The sequence below is a fragment of the Sycon ciliatum genome, chromosome 2, assembly GCF_964019385.1.
Source record: "Sycon ciliatum chromosome 2, ocSycCili1.1, whole genome shotgun sequence".
Taxonomy (NCBI): domain Eukaryota; kingdom Metazoa; phylum Porifera; class Calcarea; order Leucosolenida; family Sycettidae; genus Sycon; species Sycon ciliatum.
In genome coordinates, this window is record NC_088644.1 from 2,659,900 (window position 1) to 2,681,164 (window position 21,265).

General features: G+C 47.4%; 1 protein-coding gene across 1 annotated transcript; it reads left to right on the forward strand.

Moving 5' to 3' along the window:
- Nucleotides 1–1,759: 1,759 nt before the first annotated feature.
- On the forward strand, nt 1,760–19,729 carry LOC135808241 (uncharacterized). Its single transcript, XM_065321405.1, has 5 exons — nt 1,760–2,013; nt 6,835–6,941; nt 10,041–11,403; nt 15,125–15,222; nt 19,026–19,729. The coding sequence occupies exons 1-4, from the start codon at nt 1,884–1,886 to the stop codon at nt 15,220–15,222; spliced, it is 1,698 nt and encodes a 565-aa protein (XP_065177477.1). The 5' UTR covers nt 1,760–1,883; the 3' UTR covers nt 19,026–19,729.
- The last annotated feature ends 1,536 nt before the right edge of the window (nt 19,730–21,265 follow it).

Sequence of the window (21,265 nt, forward strand, 5' to 3'; positions counted from 1 at the left end):
TACATATTTTTGTTGAAAGCACGAGAATTCAAAGAAAGCTGGCTGCTGCCTCTATTTCCATGATCGGCCAGTGCCTGCAGCACGAACAGTACATTGTATTACATGTATGTGCATAGACAGACAAATAAACACTAACCTGAGCATGGGTACCGCTTGTATTCGTGGTCAGGAAAGTGAAAGTACGAACGAAGGAGAAGAAGATTGTTGACCATGGCGAACAACTGCATATCCAGAGGGCACACGGCTTGCCAGAATGGGTCGGCTACATCTTCGCTAATTTTCTATCCTAACAACATTCAGCTTCGAGGTCAAGGACGACGGCATTTTTGGAAAGAAATTTCGAATTTTGGAGAAGAAGCTTGCTTTCGGAAAAATGTTCCTTTCACGCAAGGCAGCATGCCAGGTCAGGCGCGTGTGAACCAGGTGAACTGTGTCGGCAGATCCACGTTTACGTTCCAGGCCGACAGTTTTTTGACCAAGCCGTGAATCGCCCTCGCTCTGACTCCCCCGGCTACGAAGGAGTAATTTTACAACTCTTCAGGCCAGCTACAGGTCTCTGATGCAGAGCTGCAAGTGACGGATATCGGTCATTTGCAGCCACTACTAAGAGCCTCCTGGTCGTTGCAATCTGATACATAATATACCTCGTGAATCGCCCTCGCTCTGACTCCCCCGGCTACGAAGGAGTAATTTTACAACTCTTCAGGCCAGCTACAGGTCTCTGATGCAGAGCTGCAAGTGACGGATATCGGTCATTTGCAGCCACTACGTAAGAGCCTCCTGGTCGTTGCAATCTGATACATAATATACCTCCCGTGAGGTCATGTATCAAGCCGGTATTGCCCGTGTACGAGTGCGTACGAGGCGCAGTAAATCATTTATTGCATGCTTGACCCAAACATTCCAGAAAATGGAGAGACCCCTTTCCGACTTTCTCAGTCTCCCGACACACTTGTTCAGTGGTAAACGTCGTTTGTGGTTTTGAAATTCTCTATTTCTTTACGATATCGATGGTGTTGTTGTTCGTGATTGAGCACTGCGTGTAGGAAGTCCTGGAACAGGAACTGAAACTGGGATGGGCTCCACAACTTCGTCTCGAACGCATTCAGTTCGTCAAGTTCGTCGGCTGCTCACCAACGCATCGATATCGATGTCAAGGTTGCATTCACCTGCTGAGGCGGCTGGTTCAGGTGGCTGGAACAAGTAAGTTATTGTCAGCTCAGTTACATGCGCGCGCGTGTGGTCTGTCATTCTCGTGCTTTGTAGTTTGTAGTCAGATCAAGTTAGTTGCTGTTTTGTGTTTCAAATTTGAAACTCCGAACTGTAGCAACTTGATCTGATCACGAACCACAAAGTACAAGAATGACAGTCCGCATGCGCGTACATGTAACTGAGCGGGCAATAACTTGCCGGGCAATACCGAGAAATACAGACCGCTGAGCAAGAGCGCTCATTGGCTGTAGTACAGGCAACCCTCACGTGACATGCAATAAACACTGTTTATCTACTCTTGCCTTGGTACTAGTAGTTGTAGTACGTACAAAACAGGGAGTACTAAAAATACCACTTCCTACATGAGTGTAGTTCTGACGTTCTGTGCATGCTGCGTGTGCTCAGTCGACTCGGCTAGCTGCAGTCAGCCAGGCATGTATGCATGCAGGATCCTGGCTTTGTAGTTTGTTGCCTGAGCTGCAAAGATTGCATGTACATGTACGAGTGCCGGTATAAAATTATGTACAAAAGACAACAACACACTATTATTTTTTGCAGCTACCAAAAAGTAGTTTCTCTTTTTAGAGTTCAGTGTGCTGAACGTGATTGTGAGCGCTTGTTGTTTCCAAGTCTTAGTTCTTTTGTAGACACTGTGTTTGTAGTTCAACGCAATGCCTCCACCACAAGCAGGCAGGGGTTCCCGCGGGGCTCGCGGAAAGGTGTTTGTGGGAGGCGCTGGCAAAGATATGGATGATGATGCTTTGAAGGATGTGTTTGAGAAGTTTGGAGAGCTAGTTGATTGTAAGTCGAACCTAAACATTCGAATTCAGTGCCGCACTGTGCCTGCTGCGCTGCTGAATAACCACTGGACTGTAAAGTCTGTAGATCTGCCAAGAGGCAGGTGATGCATACACAGACTCTGTACCTTGGCGTTAAAGGGGAAGTTAAGGCAAAAATTAAAATTTCACCAGTTGTAGTCTTCGGGGTGCTGAGTCGAATGGTCGTGGTCCGAGGAAGCTGAGACGCTCCCTTCCTACTTGAATCCCAATCGAACTCGCGCACTTCCACCGAAACTGGGTGACTGCGCCCTACTAGATGGGGATTTGTATGCAAAATGTCACTAAAAGCGCCATTTCGTTCTTATAAAAGCACGGATGACCGCGATTGGCCCATATGTTGTAGTCTTTTGGACGCTGAGTCGACTGGTTTTGGTCCGAAAAGGCTGCGATGCGGCGTTCCTCCTTTATTCCCAATCGAACATGGTTGAAGAAGCGGTCACGTGCTCCTGCGTACACCAGTCACCTGGTCACCGTGCCTGCAGGGTACAACTTACTAGCCTGTTTGACCTTTTTTGGGTGCAGTCCTGTCACTCGAGTTGAACTCGAGTTGAACCTTGGTGTGAAAGTTGTCACCTGCTGGCGTGGTGACCAGGTGATTTGGGCACCCAGGAGCACGTGACCGCTTCTTCAACCATGTTCGATTGGGAATAAAGGAGGAACGCTGCATCGCAGCCTTTTCGGACCAAAACCAGTCGACTCAGCGTCCAAAAGACTACAACATATGGGCCAATCGCGGTCATCCGTGCTTTTATAAGAACGAAATGGCGCTTTTAGTGACATTTTGCATACAAATCCCCATCTAGTAGGGCGCAGTCACCCAGTTTCGGTGGAAGTGCGCGAGTTCGATTGGGATTCAAGTAGGAAGGGAGCGTCTCAGCTTCCTCGGACCAAGACCATTCGACTCAGCACCCCGAAGACTACAACTGGTGAAATTTTAATTTTTGCCTTAACTTCCCCTTTAACCCTTTGTGTACCAGGCATCTAATGTATGCGCGGGGTACTCATCGGTAATGATGGACCTATAGCATAAAACTAAGACACATTTTGTATGTGCAAGTTATGTTTTTCTGAATCTGTTGGTATCAATGTGTCCAGGTAAGAACATATTTTGACCGAGCACACAACTTCAGATACAGGCCATACCTGGAATACCTATTTCTGAGTCAATTGTCCATATTTCTGACAATTTAGATCTGTGTACTTGGAATCGTGAATATACTTGCTGACATTGCCCTTCTTCACACAGAGCAACAGGAGACCACTGCACTAGTGTATAGCCGCCAGTTGCATGCTTCAACAATAGCGAAATGGACGGAAAGAGCCATATTGCGTGAATACCAGATGCCAAACAATTGCATCAAAAATTCAAATTATTGAAATTGTGTCAGATTTGAATATGTACTTTTCACTTATCTACTTGCGTCCAGCGAGGGTATTGGCGATTGAGAAGACCAGGAATAGTCGATGGGTGAGGAAATTCACCTGCCTTGATTATTTTAGGCCATCGCTGCGCTCCCTCTCGCTGCTGCTTGGAGAGCGAATACTGCAATGGCTTCAGCGATGGAAATTCTCATTTTCGATTCAGATCCTGAGATTATATCGCTACTACAACTCTCTCCTGGCGTTCACCATCACTAGTAGACATCGACAACAGCTAGAGCAAGCTATATTCCAGATACAAGCAGCGTAACCGAACGAAAACACGATCGAAATTGCTAAAATATATCGCAGAGCGCTGAAATTGCAAAGCGCACTTTTCGCCGCGATCGTTCTCCATACTTTCAAATGGCAACCTGCCCACATCATACATCAAAATTTGCAGTGGGATCTCAGCTGCCCAGCGCAAAAGACCGCGAGTCGATCGGAGCAAGGACGCCGCCGAACGGCGCGGCGCAGTGCGGTGCGTCGAACCGTAACGTACGTTACGGTTCGAGATGGGGCTGGTACACAAAGGGTTAAAGGGGAAGTTAAGGCTAAAATCAAAAGTTCACCAGTTGTAGGCTTCGGGGTGCTGAGTCGAATGGTCTTGGTCCGAGAAAGCTGAGACGCTCCCTTCCTACTTGAATCCCAATCGAACTCGCGCACTTCCACCGAAACTGGGTGACTGCCCCCTACTAGATGGGGATTTGTATGCAAAATGTCACTAAAAGCGCCATTTCGTTCTTATAAAAGCGCGGATGACCGCGATTGGCCCATATGTTGTAGTCTTTTGGACGCTGAGTGGACTGGTTTTGGTCTGAAAAGGCTGCGATGCAGCGTTCCTCCTTTATTCCCAATCGAACATGGTTGAACAAGTGGTCACGTGCTCCTGCACCCAAAAAGCAGGCTAGTAAGTTGTACATGGCATGTACATTGTACAGTCAGTGTGTGACCACACTCATCATGCTCATGCATTACAAAATTCATGACAACTTCGGGGTGCCATATCGGTTACCATGGCAACGAAGCGAATTTTCATATTTTTCGGCAATTTTTGAATGCTCTGGAAAAAATTGCTGAGAAGAAAAATTCGCACCCTGTGGCCAGCATCGGCGGTGAAGGGTGTCCGATTTTGGGCGAAAATTATTCGGCAGCACTGAGCTTGTGACTTTCAAAATCAACTTGCACGGTACATTTTGGAGCTTTCAATTTTTTGGACCAGGATTTCGCATAATTTTGGTTCAGAATTTATGGGGACCACAAACTTCGGTGGTGTTGCAGAAATTCAATCCATTTTAAGATTTTTTACGCTCATTTCCCTTGCAGGATTACCGCAGGATTTGCAGAATTTGCGCAGAATTTACTGTTTTCAGCCGCAGAATTCTGCACGGAATTTCTGATACTAGACACCCTTAGCAAACAACGGTAACGCTATTTTTTACGGTACTCGTACCTTGATCACCCAAATAGCGTTGAAGCTGCAGCGTATAAACGTTATGGGGGCTGATTTTTCGTTGTGACCAACGGTACGTGTTTTGGCCAAATATTGCATAGTCCGTACGCATTTCACCTTGTATCGCGTATATGGTGACAAAAATGGTTGTGCCGCGCGAAATCAAAGCTACTCTCGTGGCAACAGCGTACTAAAAATAGCGTACATCTTGCTAAAGGTCGAACCCAAATCACGCTATTTTCCCCCTTACGATAATCATAATACCGTTACAACATAACGTTTTTTGCTAAGGGTGTCTATTAGGGAGGTTCAGCAACTTTACGTTAGTGGGCGGGAAAAACCAGTGAATTCGCGAGTTTGCACTCCACTTACGGAAAGTTGTCTACGGAGAGTACGTAGATAGGGCTCTGATAACGTAGCTGATCCGTACGTGGATTGGGGTACACATTTATGACTCTCTCCCCAGGTCAATCTGGTCGTACACTGCCGCGTTCGGAGTTGCCAAGGGCAGCTACGTGATTTGAAAACTCCGTATGGCGGAACCCAGATGTGCATGCAGTTTGCGTAAGACTTTCCGTAGATCGACTACTTTTTTTACTCACGTAATTGCGTTATGCGGAACCTCTCTAATCTGCCGCGGAATTCACGGGGGACAGCAAAGTAAAGTCCAATGGTGACACTGCAGCGTATATATTTTGTGCTGTGATTTGGCAATCGTTATGCTGTACACAAGAGTACTTAAACCCAAGTGTGCAACTCTGCATCTATGCTGCATAAAACCAATTCATTCCCGCGGCGATTTTTTGTGTTTGGTCATTATGGTAGGGACGTTTTGCTCTACGTAATTGCGTATCAAAATAACGTAGGAACTGCGCGTGAATTTCCTTTCTAAAAATCAGCGCTGTTGAGTTTCGCTCTACGTGATTTCTCCACGACTGCTAAGCAAGCCTTGTTGCTTTGGGGACGTGTTGACTGCATGCGTCCACCGCATGCAACACGAACCGAAACCGCGTTTTCCATTTTGTTTTCCACATGGTGTGTGCCTTGTGTTTCCCACGGCTTGAACGTTACCATGGATAAATCGGGAAAGTGCGAAAATATTTCAATAAGTCCTACGTAGGAAAGAGCTTTCCGACGGAAATCCGTAGAGAGATTTACGTATGAACGTTGCCCTCGCTTCCCGGCGCGTATGGCATACGGATTTTTATACTTAATTATGTAGAGCCAAGCCTCCCTGGTAGCAGTGGTGAGGCTTCCTTCAGCTTCATTCGTGGGAAGAGGGTTTTAGAGCAGACCCACTGTACTCCATTCACTCAGCAACAATATTGAACTCGTGTATCAATCCATTCTTACAACTGGAATAATGAATTTGGGTGGACACATATAAACTGCTCCTGTGTGGGTTCCACTGTATTCACTGTTCTTATTACCTGATGATGGCCAAATGCCAATCTCGAACTGGCATTTCTGGTTAATTAGAAGCACCACTGAATCCGCTTGTAGAAAATATTTGGGGTTTGTGCTGATAATTCGAAGTTAACAAAGCATAATTCGAAGTTCACTGTACACAATACAAGTCAGCTCAGTGTGCATGAGTAGGCTGTACTGGCCAGTTCAGTGTCCGCGAAATCTGCGCCTATTAGGTGCACTGCGCAACTATGGGTGACAATGTGACCCTTTGACATGCCAAATTTGTTGTGGGTACGTGTTTGGATAATTGGAGTGTCTGGATAATTAGAAGTTTTTCAGTGGCATTTTCGGGTTCGAATTATCAGGATTCCGCCTGTACTGTAAACCACCCAATATTCAGGTCGCTAAATTTTTGCAGTTTCCCAGAACCATCACTCTTGCAAAACAAGCGTACTTTAGCTAATCTTGCTATATTTTTTCTCCTTTTGGCTTTCCTTCCAGGGGTCATCATCCGTGACCGAGAAACTCGCCAGTCGCGTGGCTTTGGCTTTGTGACGTTCCAGGATCCGCAGCATGCGAAGATTGCTATTGAGAAAATGAACCATCACGTAAGCTGCGTCATCAGTGCACATGCGTGTGTCACGTTATGGATACCGACAGGATGTTCTGTGTGTGTGTGTGTGTGTGTGTGTGTGTGTGTTTTTTTTGTTCTCTGCTCTGGTGGAGAACGGTTGTACCTTTTCGGGCTCTTGTTTCTGGCCTCCGTCCGTGCTTGTTCTCGCCGTTGTGGACGGCCTGGGGTGTCTCCAGCCGTCCAGGCCAACAGTGCCTGAGGTGGGGTATTCACCGACAGGAGACTTGGTCGGATAGTTACGATGCCGACACTCTCCTCGTCGCCCCCACCTTATTATTATTGTCTTCACCAATTTCACACACGACACCACTGCATAATGCACACATGCATGTACATGCTACATCACACTGCGGTATTGCTGGTCACATCAAGGATGATCATCACACAGATCTCAAGTATTGTAACTCTGATTCAAATCGCTGTGTGTTTTTCAGCAAACATAGCAACTGTGATATGAGCGTGCAGTGTTTCTGCACATTTCGGATTTGAGCTGGTTTTTCAGCGGCAGATCAAAAACATTCATTTTTACGCAGTCGCCAAAAGACAAAGTGGGCACCCGCTTGCCCATTCTAACTTCTTGTTGCCAGCTCCAAGATCGACAACATGTCACTACTGTACTCGAGTTGGCTGAAGGCTCCCATCTTTGCAAACGCGATGTGCTCTTTGAACAGCACGTAGTTTCTACGCGACTTATTTCTGACTAACCTTCGCTGCTGCTGCTCTGTCGATCTTGCACAGCGCCTGTGCAACAGGAGCGTAATTGACTGGATTTGCAGAAGACTGCTCCTTTCGATAGAGGCATATCGCAAGCTGGCACACATTTCTGACGCCTTTTTTCCCTGGAACAGGGACGTTTTCAATATTTCGAATTGTACAAGCGCCTCGCGTAATAGTTCCTATTGTAGCGAGAAAGCGAAGAAATTTCATTTCAAAACTCCTCGATCGTTTGCTACGCTCAAACTGGAGCTACACTGAAGTGGACAGCTCCCTGTCTTGCTGTGAAACCCTCTTGTCACAGGTTGCTGCTCCGACTTCGTGAGACTTCTTCCCAGGCAGAGCACCATTGTCCTCAGCTGTTCTCTTTCCCAGCGACGCTATTTTTGTGAATTTCGATCGGACAGATTGTCCGTTCAAGAAAAAAAGCGCCGGATTCGAATCGAAAATGGTCGGAAAATGTCCGATGTCCGACCGTTATCGTGTCCCCTGGTATGTGTGTGTGTGTGTGTGTGTGTGTGACTGTGTGTGTGACTGTGTGTGTGACTGTGTGTGTGACTGTGTGTGGGTACATGGTGTGTGTGACTGTGTATGGCACATGGTGTGTGTGTGTGTGTGTGTGTGTGTGTGTGTGTGTGTGTGTGTGTGTGTGTAACGACCTCGCTGCATGATGTCAGCTCCCTCACCAGATAAACGCATGCGCATGAAACATTTCTTCCTCTTTGTTCTAAATAAAACAACAACAATTAGACAAAGTTGCCCTCTCCTCGGGGTTGTAATTTATTAGGCCCCAGGGTGGTATGTCCCGGGATTCATCTGTCTCCACCGTGAACAGATACGACCTCTGCCATCTTGGGTGCCTAAATGTGTGTGTGTGCGTGTGTGTGTGTGTGTGTGCAGGGATCGATTTACTTTGATTTTTTTGCATAGCAGTCACTGCTACACAGTTTTACAATTGACTAGCAACTCCCAGTATCAAGAGTGCATAAACAAGAGTATGCAACTCTGGTTATTGTGGTATCATCAAGTCTATGTGATGATTAGTTATATTGAAATAGAATAATGCAACGAAGGACTGAGAGAGGACGACTCGTCAGGAAACTACCAAGGAAAGACTGAACAGCAACAAGAGACATGCACTGTCGATTATGGGCACGGAGTACACACATGCATGCATAGTATGAGTAGTATGCTGTAAGGTTGTACGCACGTCCATGCAAGGAGATGCAGTAGCATGATAAGAAACATGAGAGTGCAAATATGTACGATGTACACGGGTACACCACAGTTATGGCCCAGTGCGCGGCGCGCTGCCTTCATTACGTAACTTGCTTTCATCACGCTCTGAAAGCATGCATTCAAACTCACAATTTCTCGTACGAGCCCATCCGTTTTTGCTCGATTCGTTCCAGTACCTACGCGATCTCTGAATTCTGGCGCGTGAACTCCAGTTCCGTACGAAAGTTCATTTCAAACCAGAGGGAAAGTGCGGTGTTTGCTTTTTCGCAGTGCGCGGAGGCCGCGGCCTGCAGCTGAATGATGTAATGAAGGCAGCGCGCCGCGCATCTGGCCCATAGAAAAGAGATCACAGTTGCATACTCTTGTTTATGGACTCTTGCCAGTATTGAATAGCAGTTTTCCTTCATCGAAAGTTTACATGTATATCTGTACAATAGCAGGATTTTGTACAGAAGAGGACAATAGCTGCAGTTGCTATTTGCTTTTCCAAACGAACGGTTGACCTGGATATTTTACGTTAGGGTTTTCGCTTGGGCTTGTTACATGTTCAGCGTACATCCGACTTCGAGTTCTTCACAGCACAATGTCCTTCAACAGGGCAGTTCCACTGATTCCTTCCACAAAGAAAGCTCAAAAAAGCGCTCAAACGATCGTGACACTTCGTTCAAAGCGCACAGAATTTTCGCTTTTCTCCTTTTCTTCATCGAAACCAGGCCAGGTGGTTGGAGTAGTAAAATACTACTCCCTAGTCAGCAGTGTGTGCAACAGTCGCATGCAAACTGCACACATACAGTACAGAATGGTCTTTGTACATACCGGTATGCGTGGCCAGTGCATCGCAGTTTTGGGCGATAAAAACGAAAAGCGAATCGCAGCCAGTGAATTTTGATTCGCAAACTGAGATGCGAACCCGGATAAATCGAACCCTGGTGTGTGTGTGTGTGTGACTGTGTGTGTGTGTGTATGTGTGTGTGTGTGTGTGTGGTGTGCGTGTGGTGTGTGTGTGTGTGTGTGTCGAGGTTCTTGCTGGTGTGAGGATCGGCGGGATGTGAGACAATTGAGGAGGTATTTGAAAATTGTAGCTAACCTTGGATACTGCTGCCTGTGCGTGTTCTTACAGGAAATCAATGGTCGGCAATTGCATGTGGTTGCAGCTGCGGCCCGTGAAGGGGATGATGAGTTTGGAAGACCTACAGAACGCCGCCGCAATGATTATCACCGTGATGCCAGGCACTCGCCGGGCGAGCGCCGTCATCCAGAAGACCGGTACCACGACCGTAGGCCGCCGTTTGACGAACGGCCACCGTACAGTGAGCGGATGGCATCCCGCCGTGACTTTGACAGGGAGCCGCATCGCCCGGATCACCGCCACTATGACGAGCCGCCGCGGCGCTACGAAGAACGCCCGCCGCCACCCCGGTATGAAGAGCGCCCAGCTCCACCGCGCTACGAAGAGAGAGGTCCTCCTCCGCCGAGGCATGATGATCGCTTCGCGCCACCCAGACGTGATGACCGCCCTCCTCCACCACGGCGTGAGGAGCCACGATATGAGGAGCGCCCAGCTCCTCCTGCCCGACCAGAGGAAAGACCTGCTCCACCACGCTATGAAGAGAGGCCAGCAGCGCCGCGGTATGAAGAAAGAGCTCCTGCGCCAAGGTATGAAGAGCGTCCTCCCCAGCCTGCCTACGAAAGCCAAGCGCGTGCGCCAGTGTACGAGGATCGGCAGCCCGCCCCCAAGTATCAGGATGTGGGTGCACCGGGACACCCGCGTGTTGACAGCCGTCCCATGCCTGGCAGTGCAGTGCCCAGCCGTGCTGATGACCGGGTCCCTCCAGCACAGCAGCCACCTGCACGCCGTCGTCCCGAGCACGCTGTGTATGACACTGGTGTTCCCTTGGAAAGACCAGCTGCCTCTGGCGCCCGACCAGCCGCACCAGCGCAGCCTACACAGTACTCTGCACAGCCAGCGCACGATCGAGCATCTTACGGCGATCGAAGCATGCCTCCTCCAGCTGCTGCCAGTGCTCCCACTCGCCAACCTGCTTCCTATCAGGCGAGCAGGCCCAGTGAGCCGTCGGACTCGCGCAGCAGTTATCAATCGCCTAACCGCTACCCGTCGTCCAATCCCGAGTATGGCCAGCCATCTTCTGACTATGGACGCCCTGCAACCTCCCAGCCACCCCGAGCACAGCAGCCACCACAACAGCAGCAGCCACCGCAACAGCAGCAGCAGCCACCGCAGCGTGCCCACCCTGCTGAACGTGCGCCAGCGTACAATGGAGGACAGCAGCAGCAGCAGCAGCCGGCAGATTATGAATACAGAGAGAGGAGAGCTCCCAACTCCGATGCACACTACGCCCCAAATGCTGCACAGCGACCCGCAACTAATGAGTATGCTCGTCCTGCTCCCGCTGCTGCTAGTCGAGCACCATCACGTGCCCCAGCACCCTACCAAGGTGGATCAGACACCTATGTTAATGAAGGTACAGTCCACCTACCCTTATAACGATAACCCCTATGTTAAACGATATTAGGCCAAAACAAATAATAACTTTGTTTCGGGTCGGCCGACCGGGCCATTTTTTCCCAAATTCTGAAGCTTTTTTTGGTCCCAAATGTATACGGACGGTGCAGATGCCATGTGTGCAAGTGCATTCAACGAGTCATAGCTCAGTCAAATCGCAACGGAATTCAACAATCGAAATACCAACGAGGTAGCAGAGATTCTTAGCTGTCGGCTCGAAAACTCCGGGGTCGATACGAGCCAGTATATTAAACGGAGCTGAACGCACTCGAACCTTTTGCTTGATTTCTCAGGATGTAGGGCAACAGGAATACACCACATGCTGTACAAGAACAGTGAGTCAGTCAACTGTGACATTGATCCTTGCCATTTATTTATGTATTTATTATTAGTGTTGAAACGATCTCACCGGGTACTCGTTAGCTCGCTCGCCAGAAACTCGGCTCGTTTGTGCGGCCAGCTCGTTTGCACTAACGAACACCGTACACCGTATTCCGTACACATGGCAGTACATGCCGACCGGGGAGTCGGAAATTTTTTTACGACTCCCTGGTCGATCCAGAGTCCAATCCCACGCAAATTGAAAATCACTCGCAGTTACAGTGACTGTATGCCGCCTGCACGACACTGCGTTGTTTCAGTTGGCGTTGCAGCTTTGGTGGACTCCACTGATGTCTTGTTCCGCATCTGCTGACCTGCTGCAGGACAAACTTCTGTCAACTCTCCATTCGAGTGAAGGTTATGCTCAGTCGTTTGGAAGTTTTCTCCCGCGATGCAGCGAAGAACAGGGCTACAGTCTTTTCAAAACGGTCTATTCTTACACAGGCTGCTCAATGACGGCGCTGAAAAGACATCTCCACACGAAACAGCAGTCCGAAGTGAAGCAGCAGCAACCCCAAATGAAATGCCGTGCGACGATATTTGGACCAGCTGAATTAAAAAAATCGAACTTAGGAAAAAGGTACAAGTAATATTATTTAAAAAATCATTATTTGCCACATCAATGAAACTCGTTAGCTCGCTCGTTAGTGGAACTGATCGCTCGTTTGTTATAGATACGCTCGTTTCAACACTATTTATTATTACACCTTCCCGTGGCTAAAGATGAATCAGTGCCAATATAGATGAGGAGGGTGCGTTTGCCAGCCATGGCGTAGAAAGAAAGTATAAGAAGTGTGGTGGTGCACCAATACCATGGTAAATAACAGAGGAAAGGGAGCAGTACAGCCGACGTGAGACGACCGAGACTAAATAGTAAATAGGTATACAGTCAACTTTGCGTATAACGACACTCGGCGGGGCATCAGAAAAGTGTCTTTATTCGCGAAGTGTCGTTATACCCGAAGTCCCATTATATGTATTACAGTTGGATGTGACTTTGCTCTGGGCATGGAAATTCTGTCATTATTCGCGAATTGTCGTTATATCTGCAGTCGTTATCAGCGAAGTTGACTGTATTGACTATTGAATGGGAATGTTGAAATGCTGCTTTGCAAGACTGCGAAATGATACATGTACTTGAAGTACAACGTACATGTGTAGGTGCTCTTGTCCATCATGGCATCAATACCACAACGATTGAGGAACCAAAATTAAGTATCCAAAAAAGTTTCATTCCGGCCGACCGAGTCTCCTTTTTGAGGGGTTGCCGACCCGAAACAAGCCTATTTTTTGTTTTGGCCTTAGCTAGTGATGTAACGAACCATGAATTTTACGAACGAGTAATCTACAGGGTTCGCAGCGAAGTTTGGAAGTCTGGAAAAAGTTTGGATTTTATAATTCAATTTTCCAGGTCTGGAAAAAGTTTTGAAAAGGCGCTCCTTTTGAAAAAGTTTGGAAAAAGTTTTGAATTTCGATTTTTTGGCCGCAGATGTGCTGCACTGCTGGCAGTACTGCATGCAAGTACGCGGTTTTGAGTGCCGCGATAGAAAACGCGCTGGCGATGCGTGGTGTTCACTGCATGTACGAGTTTCGTACAGTCATTTCAGTGCATGCTCAAGCGCGGCCGGTGATGACTTTTATTTGGCCGTTTTTTTTTGTTACTGGCGCTCGCGCTCCACTTTGATTCTTTGAAGTCGGGACAGCAGGATGGCGAGGTCCTTTCGCACTCAGATGAGTTTGCTGGCGAGGATGAAGCCGTCTTTTGCGCTGAGATGGACACCAGCTATGTAAATGTTTCATTGGAACCCCCTCTGGAGGCGGATTTGAACTTACGGAGGGGAACTCTCGTCGTATGAATTCCCCTGCTATTTTCAGAGGCTCTAGCTGCTGAAGGCGATATCATCGCAATGCACCTTGGTGAATTTGTTGAAGGTAATACCAGGGAGGATTTTACTACTCCCTGGTTGTACTCGTAGTGGAGAAGACAGTCGTGCAGAAGAGATTTATAATTTATTTTTCCTGAACGAGTGGGTTTGGAAATTCTTGAAATTGGTTTGGAAAAAGTTTGGAAAAAGTTTAGAATTTTGTGTGCTTGGTTGGCTGCGAACCCTGAATCTAGCGAATACCACTCAAGCGAACGAACGATAATTCTACTATTCCGCAAGAAAATTCATTTATATCGACAATTATAAGAAGTTGTATTTCTCGCGAAATATTTTCAGTTACACACACATCTGGCTGCGGCCAACTACCCTTCACTTTGTGTGTTGTCGCTATTGCTGTCTATGTCTCTGTGTATGCCAGTATATGTGGAGCGAGAACTCCCAATTGTTGTATTACCCTTTAATATACAGTAAAACCTGTAATGGCGACCACTCGGATATGGCGACCACTCGACCATGGCGACCACTTTTCCTTGTCACGGACGCATTCACATTCAAAACAGCTCGGATAAAGCGACCACTCGCTCAACGCGACCGACGACCACCCACCCGCGACCGCGTTGCACAGTGCTAGTACATGTAAATGTACACATTGCATGGTGCAGCACCATGCATGGTAGATGTACACATCAGTGCCGGAAGTATAGAATCTGATGTACATACTCATTGTACGTGGTGCATGCACGACACTTGACAGGTCTGAGGATCCCAGGCACATGAGTCGTGCTAGAACAGCATAGGTACTGTAGTACTAGGTGTGTGCACTGTGATACACTGATCAAAATGATGTACCACGTGTGGATACGGTCACGTGACCCACTAAGCCTGGATAAGAAGACCACCTGGCCACGGCGACCACGTTTTTCTCATCCCTTGAGGGGTCGCCTTCGACAGGTTTGACTGTAACCACATTTCTTGGTCTGACGCAAATATCGTTGTAAGGGTCGGTCGACTGTACACTTAACGCTATACGTAGACTTTGAGTTATTTTGAGTTACATAGGGTTGTCTCAGTCAGCAATCACTTACCACATGTAGTCCTGGTGTGTTCATTCCTCTTGTGTACCGAACAGTGGACAATGTCTGTGTGCGTGGGTGTAGTGGGGTTTGCTTTAGAAGTGCAGTGCAAGAACACATAATTGTTAGTTATTCCTGTCCCTCGGTTTCTCTCTCTATCTTTCTCTCTCTCTCTCTCTCTCTCTCTCTCTCTCTCTCTCTCTCTCTCTCTCTCTCTCTCTCTCTCTCTCTTCTATCTCTCTCTCTTCTATATCTCTCTCTATCTCTCCCTCTATCTCTCCCTTTCTTCTTTTTGCTTTGTCTCTGGCTATGGGTGTGGCTCTTCCACGCTATGCCGCAGGTCGCAGTGCGGCTGGATACAATGGGTCTGGTGCTGGCAACAGTTATCCCGGCGGGTATGGACGCTCTGATGCACCTGCCAGCCGACCACCATACTAGGTAAGTGACCTATGATACCGCATGTTTGTAAATCATTCTACACACCACCATCTACATGCTGTACATATAATATACTGCACATGGCACGTTCCGCCATGCTGTAGACATACATGACACCGTCAGGAGTGGCACGTCTCATTGGGTGGGTGTCAGCAAAGTTAATATGTTGCACTTTTCTTCAAAGGAATCATGTTCCACGGTGAATAGCTCCAAGTGCCCTTCTCGAGTTTGTCTTGGCGGAAGGTCTGTGGCGTAGCTTAGGTAGGCGGTAAAGTACGGCGTACTACCACCGTACTGTGATGTAGTGGACTGGTTGACCTCTGAAGTATGCCCGGCATTGTTCAGTCCAGTTGTACTTGTTGCTATGGTCTTCAGATTGTTGCGTCGTGAGTTAGTTGTGGCCATTGCAGTTCAAAGGTTTATCACTCGAGTGATGCTGGTCCAGAGAGGTCCAATGTCAGCCGTAGATTTTCCCTTCAAAGTTCAATACTGCTCTGGATGTTGACCATACGCTTGTATTGCAGCCTGTTTACGCACCGGTCAGTAGTCGTGCCCCCGTTCTTGATCCAGCGTCTCTTCAGTGTATATAACGTTCTTGATTCAGTGTCTGGCTGGTTGGTCCCCTGTTTTCCTGAGCTGTTGTGACCTGAGCGTAACTCACCGGCAGAGCATTGGTGCGAGTGTGTAAGCACTGCGTTTCCCACTGCCGGTGTGGTGATTGTGAGCTGCATTGCGCGATTTTATGGTTATTTGTCCTGGATTGGTGCGTATGCCTGTGTGCCTCTGTACCTGGTCAGGTAGGTTTAGCTTCAGATCCATAACTGCTCGGTTGTATCTGCAGGTTGCCAATTGTCAACGATCCAGAAACTAGGGTACAAACTATAAAGTCATATCGCTTAGCTAGCAGACTGAAAGTTCACAGGCTTTTCAAAAAATCTACAGTTTCCGAGGCCAAGATCGAAGCCATATTCAACTGAAAATCTGCAGACATGAAAATTACTCTGAGTGCACGACACAGGTTACTGTTTTCATTGCGACATTTTAGAAAAAGAAAAGAAAGAATGAAAGAAGATCATTGCATAAATTAAATTCAAGGTTCGCGTGATTTTCCGCATCCATAGGAACGCCGATAAGGATCAAGGCATATCGCGCCTTGCACGTGTATGTGTAAGATAACGTGTATGTGTAAGATAGCAAGGCCAGTGACAAGCGTGCCTGCGCAGCTTTTGCCCTGTGTGCAAGCTGCCCGGTGTCATTGAAAGCCACTCTGTGCTGCTCATTTGACAAGGCCAACACGCAAACTACTCCAAGTTGTACAAGAAAGTTGTAGCACCCTGCAGTGTATATCCAGAGAAGATAATCATCCAAGTTAAAATTTTATTTTTAAGGAGACTGTCCACATCTACGCCGCAGACCACATAAAATCGCAAATTTGCTTTGCAAGGGGAAGTTCTTGAGGCAACTATGGCGGCTACGCTGAGCAAGTAATACTTCTGCGCGTGTGAAGTAAATGGAGGGTAGTGTGATAAAGAAAAGTTTGTGAAAAAGGAATTAAAATAGCAATATTATAGAATTTAATATAGGTCTGCAGCCATCGCGAAGCATCAACGAAGTCGAAAGGTTTCCAGAATCGATTTTCACGTCACTATCATCAGTGGTATATCGTGACTGAACCGAAGGCAAGCCAACCAAAAACGATGATTAAGTATGCGTTCCGTAGTCTGTTACCAGCAAGAAACAAGGTGGTAGATAAAAGGCAAACCGGGTGAGACAAACACAATGTAAGACCAGTGAAGCGAGAGAAGAAAGAAAAACAAGCCGTGAAAAAAATTACGAATACAATCTCAGAGGAACCACGTGCTTCTTTTGTTTACAGAGTACATGCTTATGCAAACAAATATAGACAGCTTGAGACAGCTTGAAGGGCTTTCAACTGCCTGACATAACATGCACTACACAGCACGGAAAAGCAAAAATCGTCATACACATCGACACACTCGGGGTGAGATAAGAAATGAAGAAAAACGGCAGACTTTTTACGATCACCGTTCTCATCCAACCTCGAAAAGGAATTAGACTGTTGGCCAAGCACAAGGATTGAACTAAAACAAATATATCCACAAGAAAGACTCGAGAGAGAAAGATCATATGATATTCGGCATGTGTTGTCCACCTTTTTACAGACAAGAAGGAGTTGGCACGGGACAAAATGCTCGTTGCCCATTAACACTTGCTCTCTCCAATACACGGCAGATCTGTGACAAAGCCACATGAGCTGCGGAGGTAAATCTCACGTGCTTCCAAATGATCTTCAGTCACGGCCAGCGAGGAGGATATTTAAAGCTAGCCACGAGTACCCCCTGCTTTGGAAAATGTCCATTGCTCCTGTGTTCATTGCGGCTGCTTCATTCCAGATGATAACTGGATTAAGAATTCTACTGTGATAACCTGATTGATCAAGTTTTCTTATGTCTGAAACAGCGTTGCAGGGCGTTTCTCTTGGTTTGGTCGATGGTTGATTTTGGTCTCAAATTCAACGTTGCCCATTTGTCGTTGAATACGCTCGTGTTCTGAGCCGGCTTTTGATGATGTTGCCGTTGGTGTGCCCATTGACGTCTGCGACATTGGTCTTGTATTCAGGGAGGTGATGATTGCTTGCCCCTTGGTGCTTTTTATACTTCGGTATATTGTTCTCTCTCTCTCTCTCTCCCTCCCCCCCTCTCTCTCTCTCTCTCTCTCTCTCTCTCTCTCTCTCTCTCTCTCTCTTCTCGTCTCTTCTCTCTAGCTGTGTGTATGCATGTGCGCGTAATGTGCATGGGCGAGTGTGTGTACATGTGTGTGTCCTGCCTGCGTAGCTGTGTGGTTCAGTGTGATAACTTTCTTATTTGCCAGATCTACTTTGAAGTTAATATTATCCACTGAACTTACGAGTATGGTAAACTACACTAATAGGCTGAAGGCTTGTGTAAAAACTGATTCCAGTGCAGGTGCTGGTTACTGGATACTGGATACTTGCTTGTTGGCACTTAGCTAACTGCTGACGTACATGTAGATACTATCAGTGTTACCAATGCAAGTGCCAGGCTCTGATCTAGTGTGTGGAGACTGGCAACTGCACTGTGCCACGTGGCAAGGAGGTCTTTGCGAGCAGTATGCAATATGCATTCGGGCACGTGGCAAGGAGGTCTTTGCGAGCAGTATGCAATATGCATTCGGGCCGCCGCTCATTCATGAGGCTGAGGTCTGTGGTGATATTATAGCACCTTTCCCTGCATGGGTCTTGGCACTTAGGCTGCTAGTGCTACTGTTCGCACCCTAGGCCCTGCACTGCTGGACCTCTGGCGCCTTGCGCATAACACATTCACATGTCACCTTTCAAGCCGCCTTTCCAGCCAGCTTCCCTTTAAAAGCCATTGCGTTTCACTGATGGTTCATTCTCATCTTTCGAAGAGTTGGTCTGCCTTGAGCAGGACACAACATGGCGCAGTGAACAGGATTTGAACCTGTGCGGGCAAAGCCCAATTGATTTCCAATCAATAAGGTCGTGTGGCAATCTGAAGGGGTTTGATAAAAATGGTAATGTGGAATTGCACTCAAGCTTCACAAGGCAGGCATAGCGTCTTGAAGACATGTGCTAAGGCTTGGCCAGAAATTCTACTTTGCACAGTGGCAGGTAGGTTGTTGCCAGCAATGTGACTGAGGACTTCCTTTCAGCTGGTTATGTAAAGATCACTCTAGTCACCTCCTCTCCATCGCTGCCGTGTCTCTAACCTTTAAGGCAATGTGTGTCTTCCTTCGCACAGGGAGAAGCTCGCTGCGTTGCAACGCTCTTTTAAGCACCCAGAGCAGGCGACAATGAGGTGGCTTGAAGTGCCAGGGAAAACATGAAATAGACTTCAGTGTTGCACTGCTTGTGTGAGGACAGGAAGGAAATATGGAAGATGACGAAGAGAAGGATGCGATCGCAAGAAAAAGAAGGAATATTCGGAGTTCGTTATGAAAGAGGAAAGAGAAGGTGAAACACAAGTTACTGTACCCTGTGCACAAGTCTGGTTCTCTAATCACTGAGTGTGACACAACTGCTACCAATCCAAACATAGCCCGCTGCTTTCATTCCTTTGTTTGCCTTTAGTTTTATTTGCGTGCACTTGCTCTGCAGCTTATTCACCATCCGTGCTCCCGTGCCTATCCCCCACCAGTTCCACCGCGTGTTCTTTTTGTGTGTTTTCATATCTCGTCTAACCTCTCCGCGGCTCCTCTTGCACCCTATTTTTTCAGTGTATTGCCTTGTCCACTCCCCCCCCCCCCCCCTTGCACGGTATATTGTCGTGCGGGCTTATCTAGCACAGGTTGGTATTTGTATACGACCTTTGCATGACATAGTGCAGGGTTGGCATTCCTGTTTTGTTTCTTTGTTTTGTCTTTTCTCGTTTTGCACTTATTGCCCATTTCTGCTTTAGCTTTAGAGGGTGTGAAGTCGATAAAAAAAATTATCTGAGGCACTGTATCGCCAAACCCCTCTCCCATGTGTTGTAGTAAGGTCTTCAGTAGTGGGAATCTACTGAAGTAGGCAGACGCCTTTGATCCATCCCGCTGCAATGGTTAGGATCCTCTTTCAGGGCGCGAAATATCGGTCGGACATCGGACAATTTCCGACCGTTTACGGTCAGTTTCCGGATCTTTTGTACACATCCGGACAAAGTGTCCGCGCACCTTTTTGCAACGTACAAAAAAGAAAAGGCACGTCAATCCTTTGTCTCATAGTCATTAGTGATGTCGTCTGGCAAGAGAAAGCCAAGCACCGCTCATGCGGGTGCTCCTCTTGGAAAGAAGCCCAGAGGAGTCAAGACGACCACTTGTGACAAGTGGGTCGCCGAGTATGATAGGGAGCTTTCAACTTCTGTTTGGCTGAGCTATGAGCGCAGTCCCTCAGATCGTAGCGTCGTCGAAAATTTTAAGTGTAAGATGTGTTCCCGTTTTGTTGATAAAATTCGCAGCAGCAAGAATTTGTCTGGCTCCTTCGTCGTTAGCTCAAGGAATCTGAAAACGTCAGCCTTCAAAGATCATGTTGCTTCTGAAATGCATCGCCGTGCCATGGCATTGTTTGGCAAGGAGCAGTCAAGCGGAAACCCAATAGAGTATGCGCCAATCGCTCGAGCCTTGTGCAAACTTGACGACGCAGCAGCAGCCAAGGCCAGACATAAGTTTGAAATTGCTTACCTGATATGCAAAGAGCATATGGCTTTCGCGAAGATGGAATCGCTCTGCCAGCTTGAGGCGCGTCATGGCATTGATTTAGGCAGTGGACGTAAAAACGAGAAAGCCTGCGCACACTGAACATTGTGTGATTTGATGTGAAATTTTGCATGTCCGGACATGTCCGGCCATTTTTGCAACTGGCAGGACATTGTGTCAGAGCACATTTTAATCCTTAGCGCATGCCCTGCTCTTTGCCAGGCACAACGCAGAGTCAAGAATTTGAATGAACTCGTGCCTAGCGGAAGAAAACTTAAAGTAAAGGTGCGTTCTTATTTTCTCTAGCTCCTGGGAGAAATGTGCCCTGAAAGTCGAAGAAACTGGAATAGTTTAGGGACAGGTCTTGAAGAGTTCGGGGTCTTTCGCACCTGCGAAGCAGCGCCAAAGGAGCCGCCTCGATCTTGAGTGACTTGTCTGTAGTATGCACTGTCAACCATCTGTTGTAGTACGCATGATGTACGCACTGCAAACCATTCCATAGTAGTTCGCATGAGCGGACCCGAAAACGTGGAAGTGTCTACCTCGTTAGCAGTTCGGAGGAGGGCTGGGAGAACTTTGAAGAGTCTCCTAAAATTCCAAGAGGATAATTATTTGAACACTACCGTAAAAGCCCGTAAATAAGTACCTGCCCGAAAAATACCCCCTTCATTCTTTTGGCTCTGTCTGTTGAAGTCAAGTCAAGCCCGATAAACATACTGCCCGAAATAAGTACCGGTACGGTGCGCACATGCAGCACGTAGCATGTACATCGACATGAAAATGACTTCTCCACTACACACAAGTCAGG

What these genes read in the sequence shown, in the direction of transcription:
- LOC135808241 (XM_065321405.1), top strand. Translation starts at nt 1,884, where the DNA reads ATGCCTCCACCACAAGCAGGCAGGGGTTCCCGCGGGGCTCGCGGAAAG. An exon ending in GTTTGGAGAGCTAGTTGATT is followed by an intron (nt 2,014 to 6,834) that starts GTAAGTCGAACC and finishes CTTTCCTTCCAG; the next exon opens with GGGTCATCATCCGTGACCGA. An exon ending in AGACACCTATGTTAATGAAG is followed by an intron (nt 11,404 to 15,124) that starts GTACAGTCCACC and finishes GCTATGCCGCAG; the next exon opens with GTCGCAGTGCGGCTGGATAC.